A 12188-nucleotide genomic window follows, 5' to 3' on the forward strand; every position below is an offset into this window, starting at 1 on the left:
TGGATGGGAGATGGGTGACTGTATAAGTTGGCTCAAAGGATCCTATCCTTGGACTTACAATCCATCTGCTTTGTGTAAGATACCCAGCTCTGGCTGAAATCATTCAGTGCCCTTATATTGTGTTGATAAATGACCAGCTATGGTTCTATGTATCAACGTAGAGAAAAGTGTTTAGATGCACTGTTCCGTTTTATAAAGCAGAGCTGCAGCAGATGCAAGAACCTCTGATGCAGAATGTTAGATTTACACCACTTCAGATATGGAGGATTTGGGGAGGAGGTGGGGAGGTAAGTAAAAGGCAAAAAGCATGGACCAGAGACACACAGAAGGTGATATATCTCATTGTAATCTGTGCACCACGTAACTTCTCCCGAACTGCTCATATTGACACTCCGCAGGAGCAAATGGAAGCAAAATGCCTTTATACTGTACATACAGTAGGTACAGGTACACAATGCCCTGGTTTTGCCTTAATACATAGACTTCAAAGTAAAGAAGCTCTTCAGAGTATTGAATAAGGGCATAAAGGGCAAGCATCTTCCCTAATGTGGTGTGAGGTGCGGTGCATATTTATATGTGTCTTCTGTCTTTAAAGCTTATTCAGTAAAGTGCAGTAGTCCCGATTCAGCACTTTTCCACAGAAAGTCCCATATACAATAAGTCAATGGAACTTTGTGTGGTAATGCCGAATCTGCACTATTGCACTTTGTTTGAGAACATTAAAGGTACATAAACCTCATTGAGCCGGTAAATGCCACTGCACAATGACCCTGAGACAAAGGGGATTAATCCCCTTTGTCTCAGGGTCATTGTGCAGTGGCATGGACTGGCTCAATGACGCTTATGTACCTTCAGCCTTCATTAGTGTCACCCCGCAGTGGCATGGACAGAATACATGCACCACAGGTCCCTTCTACCTGGGGTTAATGTGCCATTCTCCATTAGGAGAGACAGAACTGAGGGCCTCAGCTCACTTTGGCCTATGTCACCCTACATTATATTGAACCATCAGTCTTCCATAATACACCTGCAGTTGGGGGACAGTTAGTAAGTGGTTAGTTGGGAAGGTAACATAATCCCTATTATCATGCTACAGGGAAGTAGTTGTGGTAGAACCAACTGACCAGACTCACCCCACACCACCCCCTTTAATATGTCCAAACACAACCTCTATATTGACTTTATGTAAGACTCCCCAGCACCAAAGGGGTCAACACAACTCTTTCAAATATTAACTTAGTCCATTAACTCAGTGTTTGAGAAATATGATGCAAGCGTATAGCCCAAGTGATCATATTGTGCTGCATTGTCTATAATAATTATGAATGCCTACAACCTGTCTGTGTACTGCTGGAGTGAGTCAGCTCAGGGAATGGGGTACAGTGAAGGGCAGTGACTGGTTAGCAGAAGCATCTGAGGAGTGAGTTTATAGGAACATTTACCCTGTTGACGGTTGATGACTGGGAAACGAAGGAGGTGAGGGACAAAGAGAGAGAGAAGAACAGGCAGGGAAGGGGGACACAACATGTCAGGGAACAGGAAGGAAGGAAAATGTGATTAACATTATTACAAACACATTAATTGGATGGTACCATGAATAAAATAACAACCCCCACCTCCCAAAAATAAAAGAGAGATAATGCAACTCCTGCTACAGGATTAATAATTGCCTTTGTGTTGAGATACAATGGGATTAATGGAGAGAGTTGGGAGAGGTTGGGATAGTACAGGCTATATCATTATTAAAAACGCTGTACTAGATCATATGTGGGTACACAATAGAGTAAGGATAAAAACTATCCATCTCCGCTCTCATACTTAAAAATAAATTACCTAGCACTGCTGCTTTAAGGGTAAACCTATAGATGGACATGTGTTTGAAAACAGGTGACGATATCAAAACATGAATGGAGGGAGGGAATGGAAAGATGTAAAACTCCGCCTGGAATCACGACTGCTTGGAATGAAAAATGACCCGGTCCATATGGCTCCACATGATCCCCTATTTAAAATGGGAATCGATTATTAGCCTATGAAGCGGACAGGGTAGGGTAAGAAGGATTAGGGAAGAGAGTAGTTGGTGCCTGGGTCAGTTCAGCTCCTCTCTTTTGGCCAAGCTGTGTATGAAGCGTTATGGAATAGGGTTGACATGGGTTTCATTAGCAATTAGTCTGCATATGTTAGAAAGCCTTCTGAATTACAGTATGGGCATCAGAGACTCATGTTGGGATGAAGAGGACATCATCAGTCACTGCATCGTTGATTTATTTGGAGGGGCCCAAACAGGGCCAAGGTGAAAGAGTGTAGGGGCTTTCATTATGGGACTGCACCTGAGCGATGAGTGACCCACTACACCAGAAGTGTTGAGGGCACTTTGGATACCCAGATTAATATTAAGTAGCTAGAGGAGCCAAGGCCAGAAAAAGACAAAGCGAAAACTGTGTCAAAGTAATGCGCAAGCTATTGGTAAAACTCACTTGTCCCATCTTCTGTCACCATACCAAGCCCCTCTGCCTTATTTTGACGTTCAAAAGCATTGAGATCAAGCACACTGTGAAGAGAAGGGGACAGGGTGTTTTGGGAAAGGCACAATGAAGCCAGAGGTACAAGAGCTACAGACCTCTCAACAAAGGCCCTGCCACATTGTAGAGTATCGCATGACCTCTCTTTATCCACTTGGTTCCGCTATCCTGTTCTGGACCAGTTTTCAAAACCAGTGACATGGTCCCATAACAGCATTTAAAAAGACATAAGGCCATATTTACTAAGCAGTCGCCTGACATAAGACCACTTTCTTCTCTGGAAAACTCCTTACAGCCGACTGACATCCTATTTGATTTAAATTGAATAGTGTAAGGATTCTTCCAGCACCAGAAGGTGTGTTATGGCAGAAGACAGTTAGTAAATATGGCCCACTATGTACGTAGATTGAACACATATTTGACTTCAGGCTTTTTATGTAATTGAAGCCCTTGTTCGGTTGGGGTAAAGACACTGGACTTGGGCCCATATTTACTAATGTTAAACCTAAATTGGTTGCTAACCACACACACCTTTACGGTCACTGTGGATTAATCTCCCCCCTCCAATCCTCTCTCACCTGCAGGTCTGCATAAGGGCCTGCACGCTCAGAAAAAATCCCACTTCCCTCTTATCCTTCAGGTAATCCAGCATTTTCTGCAGAAGGAAGGGGAGACAGAGAAGGTGAGCGTTCAATACCCAGGAAGTTACTCAATAAAATGCACAAGATTGGCACAGTCATGTCTAGCAGGGCGCCGAGTCTCGTGGAGTCAGGAAGGGGTAAACTTGGCAATAAAGACTCAGAGATGAATGGGAAAGTGAAATAGAATGACGGAATAAAAGAAAAGAAAGAAACTAAGAAGAAATTTAAGGTGAAAAGGAGAGGCAGCCAAGGAGAAAAGGATGCAGGAATATAGAGGCAGGCAAAAGAGAGAAAAGGGGGAGAAAACAGAAAGATAGTGATCGAGCAGAATGCACAGAGGGGATGGTCTGTTGAGAGTTAATGCTGTTCAGTTCATAACCCAGAAAGAGTTCATGAGAGAGCAAGCAGAGTAACATCATTTCTCAGCACCCAGGAATCCTATGTCGGAGAGAAATGCCCCCATGCAACAAATGTCATAGGCAGGTCTCAAGACACACGTCCCTCTCCCACCTGTGGGAACCATCTCACCTGCTGAACCGCGCAGTTGCCCCCATTGAGGAGTGAGATGCCTAGTTTGAGGGTGGAGGAGACCATAGCTCCTGGTTCTCCTGTGGGACAAAGTTATTTGTAAGCATAGCAAGCCTGTGCAAGAGAGCCACCCTACACCCCACAGACAGGTGAGATCCACAGCCTTATAAACCAGGGTTGGGATGTTAACGAATCAAGCTGCTTCTTTCTACGGCGCCCAATCACCTTCTGATGTTCGTCTTTCTGTACGTACAGTATGTGTCTCTTTGTTCATATACTGTATTTGTGAGTCTCTGTGTATGCATCTGTTTCAGTCCCTCTGTGTTTTTTATACAGTAGGTGTGTATGTGCCCGCATTTGTCTGTATCTTTACACATGTTAAAATGGATAAGAAGCCAAAGGTGACACTGTGTGCTCATTTGCATGTAATTTCCCAGAAACCATAGCTGCAGTGGATGCTAAGAGATAATGATGAAAAGCAGCGTTGTAGACCTGTCTGAGATATCTGAATGGGCTCACAAGTGATATTTGTATTTGCAGTACACTACACAAGTGCATAAATACCTGTGTTTTAGCATCTACGGGAGCGTATATACTGTACATGTATGTTCATTTGTAGAAGTGTGTATATATATATATATGTACATATCTGTGACTATAAGTGTACATCTGTAGGAATGTGTATACATATACATGTCGGTGTGTAGGAGTGTGCATCTGTAGGCGTGTGTATATATGTAAATGTCTGAGTGTGTGAGGGTGTGTCTATAGTTTAGGATTGTGTATACATGTTAGAGATATGTACTTGACCATTTGTTTTTCAAATGTGGTGTTTTAATTTTGTTTTGCCAAAACCCGTCGATTTGTTTTGGATGATGAGCAAAATGGGAATTTGCTGAAAAAAAATCATATCATGTCAGCTTAAGCTAGAGGGAGTCAGAAAAGGGTGTTGTAATCAGATTGACTTATATTTACTTAAGTATATGTATTCTGACTGAGAAAGTAGGTGTTGGTTGTTATATATAAAATATAGATTTTAAATAGTTTTTCATGTGTGTTACTACTCTAGGCCTGTGTTACTTGTACTAGTATTCAACTGAAATGTATTGACTGATAGATACTGGTATAGAGGAGACAGGTACGCTTGTAGTAGACACAATTTGAATCTGAATCATACCCAGTCTTAGGTAACCAAACCCGAATGAAACTGGCCTAGAACTGATTAACTGAGACATGTCAGATGATTTGTAGCATGCCTAATAATTTTACCCTCCTATACAAATCCAACGTGAATAAAATATATATAATTAATTCTAAAGAAATTATTATATCATTTTTTTCTCTTTGGCCCTATCTGTCGCTCTCTTAGCCTCCATGCCAGCCTCTGCACATACTCCAACCCCTAACTTCTCTTGGTAATGCAGACATATGCCAAACCGAGCCCAGTTTGGGGCCCATATTTTAACAATCCTCGCTCGCTCGTCTCTAATACGTGTGTGTAAAAGTGTAGTTGTGTGTATACATGTACATGTCTAAGTATGTGTGTGTCTGGCCTTCGTCAGTAGATGGGTCACACACCTTTACATGCGCTTATCATTTGCAGCAGCATCTCCGCGCCCCCGCGGTTATGCAGCCGCGACTGCTGGTAAAGTAGCTTCTGCTTCTCCATCTCTTTCTCCTGCAGGGAGGACAAGAAAAAGGAGGAACACAGGGATTAGAAGGAGGAAGCATATGGTGGTCAATGAGTTGCAGGCCCCTTCTCTTGGCTCTGACTTCAAAGCAGAAAATATATACCTCAAACGGTATATCGGCCTCTTCTCCCTCTGCAGAAGCTTCCTCTGCATCGTCCTCTATGTGACAACTCTGAGGGAGAGAGTCAAGGGGTGCAGTGAGTGGAATGAAAAGAGCAGTGTGATGAAAGTTATACTCTATGCTTTAATATGAGCAGAAATACTGTAGAAAGCAGACAAGTTTAATACAAGCTCAGACCTAGAGGCTTAACTAATACTAAAGAACAAAGATAACAAAACAAGATATGAGCACTCCTCATTTTTCATTTTTCCAATAAATCCATTAATTGCACAGTATAACAACTCAAACCAACTTTGATTCAAGCAAGACAACAGCCACCAGAAACGTGTGCAATATCGCGTGATACATTGTGTAATCCCGTTGAGACAATACAGCTGTGTATGCTGCCCCCTTGCTGATTCCTCACTAGTGTGAGTGTTGCTGAGACAATGACTAAGAAAACCAGCCGTGGCAGGACTACAACTCCTCGAGGCCCTTGCAGCTCGTATAGGGACATATTACATTATAGCCAATCAGTGCAAAGGGTCAGAGGTTGGAGCACAAAGGGAATGCTGGGAAGAAGGGAGGAAAGTAGAACTACAGAGACCATGAGAGAGAACAGTCCCTGTCTCAGAGAGAGTTGCGGTCTGATTTAAGAGTAACGTTAGAACCAGGCCGTGAGAAGGACAACTCAGCAGAGCTGGGTGATGAGGTCACAGACAGGTTCCCTGAGTGCAGCTGAGAACAGACCAGCGGCCTACCAGACTAAGGGAGGCATTAGTAAAGACAAAGGGGATCCTCACTAAACACAAGGTGTACCGAAGTCTTTGCGAAGAGTCAGGCCTACATCAGTAACATACACTTTTATATGAGCTCCAACGTTGTGCCGGCACTCACATTTGGGCCCCTTTTAGCCCAGAGTCAAAGGGACTTGGGAGAACACTGATACACAACTGCACAGCGAATTATGTGTATTTGTATTGTGACTGCATGTGTATGATCCACCCATTTGGGGATCAGATATAGATTTATAGATATGCGTTGAAGTGGTTTTTCTATAAATACGTTCTGGTTACAAAAGGCCCTGTGTCTTGTCCTGTTGTCTGACTTTCAAGCCACATGCTCAGTTAATGGCATAGCATTGGTCAAAATGGGGAGTAGGTCTTGGGCTCCCACCTACGCACACAGAAGTCAGTCTAATGGTTACATACAGTATTGTGTAAATTACTTTTTAGAAACAGGAGTGGCCAACTCCAGTCCTCAAGGGCCACCAACAGGACAGGTATTAGGGATATCCCTGCTCCAGCAAATGTGTCTCAGTCCTTGACTTGATTGAATCACATGTGCTGAATCAGGGATATCCTGAAAACTTGACCTGAGGACTTTAGTTGGCCACCGCTGCCTAAAGTATCTTACCTTGGCCATGATATCAGCATATGCCATGTACAGATAATCTGTATCCAGCTTGCTACGGAGAAAGAAATGAGAACAGAATGAATATGAGGAGCTCAGAGTTTGGTCTCAGTGCAGATGGAATCTCTGATCTTGGTATCAATTAGGGAGTCTCCTCTTTCTGATTCAGTGAGTGAATCTCTGGGTTTGATGGGGATGAACCAACCTCTTTTCTGTCAGAGCTGTTCTGCTGAAGTGCAGAATCAGTTGGTGCAGCGGGTCTGGCTTCTTCTCGCTCTCCTCTTCCTCCTCCTCTTCAGTTTCACTGGATTTCTAAAGAATGAACAAATGAAATAAAAAATAAACAAAGAAAAGCAGGACTTGCCCAAATCCCTTCCTCTCAGTTCAGTTGCGCGCTTTGTAATAGTAATATTACGCTTTCTTTCCCTCCACTTTGGAAGATGCTGTGTAGAGTATAGAAATGTTCTGTCAGGATCCCACCACAGAGGTGGCTGTACAATTGCTTTTAAACTATAATTATGATGAACTTTGCAATTAAAATTGTTTTATATGGATACACATTATTTGTATTTCTATTATTAGCTCTTCTTCATGGTGAGAGAAGTAAATGTGATGTTATAAATCCACTCCAGAGGTGGCTGCATGACTGCATCAGAACTATAATTTTAAAGCGGTGCATCTGCTCCCGAGAAGAAATGCTGCAGACCGGGACTCCTTACTGGTCAAATAACTTTATTGGCACATAGCCGAAAAAACACACACTCTTACGCGTTTCGCGCGTCACTCCGCACTTTATCAAAGAGGATATACACTTTTCTTATTAGTTTGTATGTTTAAGAGCTATGGGAAGGACAACTATAAAATATGTGTATAGCAGATGATTTTTGTTTGTTTATATATATATTTATATTGAGCTAAGTAATGATCTCCCGTATAGCCAATTTGTTTTATGTTTGTCAATTCTTCCCTGCTGTGACGCATATACCTCCTCAGCCCCCACCTTTGGAGGGGAGGAGTTTCAACTTTGAGTAGGTGGAATAAATTAAATGTACGGCCTCCATTGGCTACACTACAGGGAAGTATGGGTATTTTAAGGCGTCTTGTTCACAAGTGTATATCCTCTTTGATAAAGCACGGAGTGACGCGCGAAACGCGCAAGAGTGTGTGTTTTTTTGGCTGTTATGTGCCAATAAAGTTATTTGACCAGTAAGGAGTCCCGGTCTGCAGCATTTCTTCTCGGGAGCAGATGCACCGCCTGAGTTCTTCTCCTATCCACTATCCACGTTTATCCCGGTTGGAGCACGCTGACGTCCAGGAGCCCTTTCTGCAATCAAACACTGAGTTTGTTTCATTCATAAGTTTACCCCATGCAAGATATTCCTTGGGTCAGAGGCTATTGGGGAGACTTTAACACTGTATTATTTATTTGTGAGACAACAAGGGGTTAAAATCCACATATGGGACGTCCCTGAGAAGTACTATAAAGAAACAATTACAATTGTATTTCTGCTGGATTCGGCTGAAGTGGGCCGCCGCTATGGAGTTTGATACTCCAATCTTTCTTATAATTCTAAAGCACACGCAGCACTTATCACCTGTGATCTGATTCCAAAAGACTGTTCATGGTCCCAGGGTTCAGCAAAGTATCCGGCCGCTCCTCCTTTTCTTACCGTGCACCCAAAAACTAGAATAATCTACCGGTGACTCCAACAGCTACCACTAGTCTAAGTTCTTTCAAAACTAAAGCTGTCTCACATTTTAATCTGGTCTGTAACTGTTACATATGCCAATAATATATATTATCTCCAACTGTGCATGCAATGTCTTGTATATAATGTATACCCTGTTCTCTTATGTAATTATGTACATTTTATTTGTAACCATGTATTATTTGTCATCATAACTGTATGCCCAGGACATACTTGAAAATGAGAGGTAACTCTCAATGCATTATTTCCTGATAAAAAAAACATTTTATAAATAAATAAATAAATAAAGCACCTTAAAATAAAAAGCTGCTATTGTACTGTATATAAATACAAGTTATTGTTCAGGATTCCACTTCAATACTGGCTGCCATTTGAATTATTTTAGAAAAGCCCTTTGCAAGGCACTGTGTAAATATAATATATTATTCAGGATTCTAACCCAGAAGTGGCTGCATCAGTGCAGTGAGGTATAGAATGGAAAGACACACGTTAGTGAATTAAGACACACATACATTATTCTTCCTCTTATCCATGATTCACATATCTCATCTGTTACTATGGGGGTTATTCATTAAGATGCAATAGTGCAGATCAGGGCACTATCGCACAGAAACTTCTATTCAGGGTTGCACTGGGCTGCTGGAAAACCAGGGAAATCCCCAATTGACCCACAGCCAGATTTCCGACAATCGCCCCCTCCCCGGTTTCTTGTTACTTTGTTACTCACAGCCAAATCGTCTATCATCCTGTCCTCGAAGTCATGTTCCTCGCTCATTATCCAGGATTGTTTGTACCCCTCTAGGAACATGTTACATGCACGGTGCCTGTCGGATATACACACGTATAAGCATACATACTCCCCTGCCCCATATTTGTATGTATGTAGCAATGTGTACTAGTGGTTCACAACCTGTGTTTTCTGCAGGTTACCAGGCTGACATAAAATACATTTGGTAACAAAGCAGATACATACAAGGTATATGAGATAGAAAGCGGTTCATGCACAGTTTCCAACCTAGGGGGAGCAGAAGATTTACAAGTAGGGGGCTCATTGTGACAGGAGGGACACATAGACTGGGAGATACTCGACAGTGAAAAGGGAGGGCACGGAGTGACAGACATGGAAAGAAGGGAAATAAATTGCGACAGATTTAAAGTTTAAGCCCTAAAGTTCTCCTCACTAAAATAATTAGACACTTTAAACCACAACAGTTTCTGGCTGATCTTACCAACTGCCCTTGGTACAGAATCAACTTAATTCCTGACCCTGATTCTGCATTCGACTATTTGCAATCCGAGTTCTTAAAACTCTGTGATACCCACGGTCCACTATGCAGAATAAGAGTATGGGGGGGGCACACCTTCCGTGGGTTACAACTGACCTTATATCGCTCTACCATCTTAGGGATGGCTTGTGAAAAAGCTACAAAGTAACTGGCACTACCAAAGATCTTAATAACTACAGATGCCAGCGGAATATGTGCACAAGGCAAACAAGACACACAAAAGCACAATATTACTCTAACAATCTTCACCAGAATACATCAAATTCAGCTAACTTCAGGAAAGTCATCAACAATATATTCCAGCCTTCTAGCCATCAACAATCATGTAATATTATTAAGGAGGATATTACTCTGACATATCTGACAAAAAGATGGTGTTATTTATTTCAAATTATAAGCCTAACAGCAGTGGTATTTTAATGTACACAGGATATGTGAACCTGATAGGGTTTCATGTTCCTAAAAGGTTTAAAGACCTTTCTCTTTTTTCTGTCCCTAGGAATGCACTTCTAAGGATATACAGAAGGTGTGCAGATTGTATAAATGTGCATATACCACCATATGTGTACACTTCTCCCCACTGGAAGATGTTTGCTATTGGGGAAGCGTTTTCACATTGTGGTTGGTAAAACTCTATCCCCGTACTGAGAAATATGGATTTGTATGGTAATTAAATGTCAGATATGCTATTATACAGGGATGTGTCTGTAGAGAGCTTAAATTAGGACTTACCTGGGCAGGTTATACAAGGGGGTCATTCGGAAACAGGCTACCACAGCACGACGGCGCTGTTTGGAAAGCAGTTTGTGCCATACAGCTTTTTTGGACTTGAATGGGTGTTCAGTCTGGGGAAAAGTGAGAGAGTGGGGGGAAGAGTGAGAGTGTGGGGGGAAGAGTGAGAGAGTGGGAGGAAGAGTGAGAGAGTGGGAGGATGAGGGAAGAGTGAGAATTTGAGAGAGGGGAAGAGGAAATAAAGTATCAGAAGGAGAGGCAGAGGAAAACCATGAAAAGAATAAATGAGGGGAGAAGTGTAAATGAGTGAGAGTAAGAAAGTGACAAAAAGGAGGAGATGGTATGGAAAGGGACGGATAACAAGGTCAGAGCACAAAGAAGAAACAAACTCCAGCTTCAGTAATATGGGCATATTTTTCTACACAACAGTTGGATAAAGAGGTTATCAGCAGCTATTCCCTATGCCCTCCACCCCCTTCTGAGCTCACCAGCTCCAGGTGATACAGCACGGCAGAGACCTCCTGGACACGTTTTACTATCTTCTCTGGGCTATTGCAATCCTCTGCTTTCCCAGACATTTCCTTGTAAAGAGCCATCTGCCAGCGCATGGATGAGTTCTCACACTGTGCGGGGCAGACAGACAAAAAAGAATAAGAGAGAGGGGGGAGGGGGGGGGGGTGAGGAGGGAGGAAGAGAGAGACCAGAGATTTCCATAACCACAGGACATGTACCGACCTTGCCTTGCAGATGGAGATTACTGTTCATGAATTCTCTGACCTCTTCATCTGTGTCTTTCTGTTAGGAGAAGTCATGAAAAGAGAAGATGAGAAGGGGAGAAGAGGACTCCGCACTTTAGGCTATGTGTGAGACAACTCAGACAAGGTATCTCTGGTATCTGCATCACACACTCATAATGATTGGGATGGGCATACTGAAGCAGACCTGAAGATGGAACTAATTGAATTTAGAGCCTGAAAGTTAGTGCCATTTGGGACCTGGTGTTGACTGATACCGAGGATCTGCGGTTGCCGTCTGGAAGTTGGGGCAGTCTGTCATTTAAAGGTGGCCTTTGTAGTATTTGAATACATAGGTCTTGATATCTTGAAGGTGAAACTTTTTGGGACTAGCATTGGTTGGCATTTGTTACTTGGCATTAGATTAATAATTTGGGATTTAAAACTGGCATAGCGTATGATTTGAAGACTAGAATTGGGTGACATTACAAAACACTTATATCTTGGAGTTGAGATATAGATGCTCCCAACTTGAGGCCTTAGACTCACCAGGGCATAGCGTATTTTGGCCAGATTGATCAGCTCCTGGTCGGTGGGTGAGCACATGTTGAGCCCAATGGGCAGCATCTTCTTCAGTGTGGCTACGATGAGAGATGTCTGCACAGAGTAACGGTCCCCACGGCGCTGTTTCTTCATACGCTCCTGGTCGGAGCCTCCAGACTGTGAGGGGAAAAAAAAGCAAAGTCGAGAGACCCTAAGTAGTGACATTGTCCAGATCTAGAACATGACTGGGATTTTCAGCATAAGAAAGATGCATGCAGCTCAGCAAGCC

The 12188-nt window shown here is 42.7% G+C and overlaps 1 protein-coding gene across 11 annotated transcripts in view; it reads right to left on the minus strand.

Moving 5' to 3' along the window:
• The window catches only part of RYR1 (ryanodine receptor 1), a 132542-nt gene that overhangs the window by 49602 nt on the left and 70752 nt on the right, over positions 1 to 12188 (minus strand). For 7 of the 11 annotated variants that reach the window (XM_075608326.1, XM_075608325.1, XM_075608321.1 and 4 more), the window contains 13 exons: positions 11906 to 12076; positions 11358 to 11417; positions 11111 to 11245; positions 10623 to 10735; positions 9332 to 9428; positions 7101 to 7207; positions 6899 to 6950; positions 5486 to 5554; positions 5270 to 5369; positions 3692 to 3771; positions 3101 to 3177; positions 2478 to 2551; positions 1443 to 1460 (listed from right to left, as the gene is read on the minus strand). In XM_075608326.1, the coding sequence (XP_075464441.1) occupies positions 1443 to 1460; positions 2478 to 2551; positions 3101 to 3177; positions 3692 to 3771; positions 5270 to 5369; positions 5486 to 5554; positions 6899 to 6950; positions 7101 to 7207; positions 9332 to 9428; positions 10623 to 10735; positions 11111 to 11245; positions 11358 to 11417; positions 11906 to 12076 (1153 nt within the window). The remainder of the gene's footprint in view (positions 1 to 1442; positions 1461 to 2477; positions 2552 to 3100; positions 3178 to 3691; positions 3772 to 5269; positions 5370 to 5485; positions 5555 to 6898; positions 6951 to 7100; positions 7208 to 9331; positions 9429 to 10622; positions 10736 to 11110; positions 11246 to 11357; positions 11418 to 11905; positions 12077 to 12188) is intronic. The other 4 variants (XM_075608327.1, XM_075608328.1, XM_075608324.1 and 1 more) reach the window with 1 other exon arrangement.

This window comes from Ascaphus truei, chromosome 7 (assembly GCF_040206685.1).
Source record: "Ascaphus truei isolate aAscTru1 chromosome 7, aAscTru1.hap1, whole genome shotgun sequence".
Classification (NCBI taxonomy): Eukaryota; Metazoa; Chordata; class Amphibia; order Anura; family Ascaphidae; genus Ascaphus; species Ascaphus truei.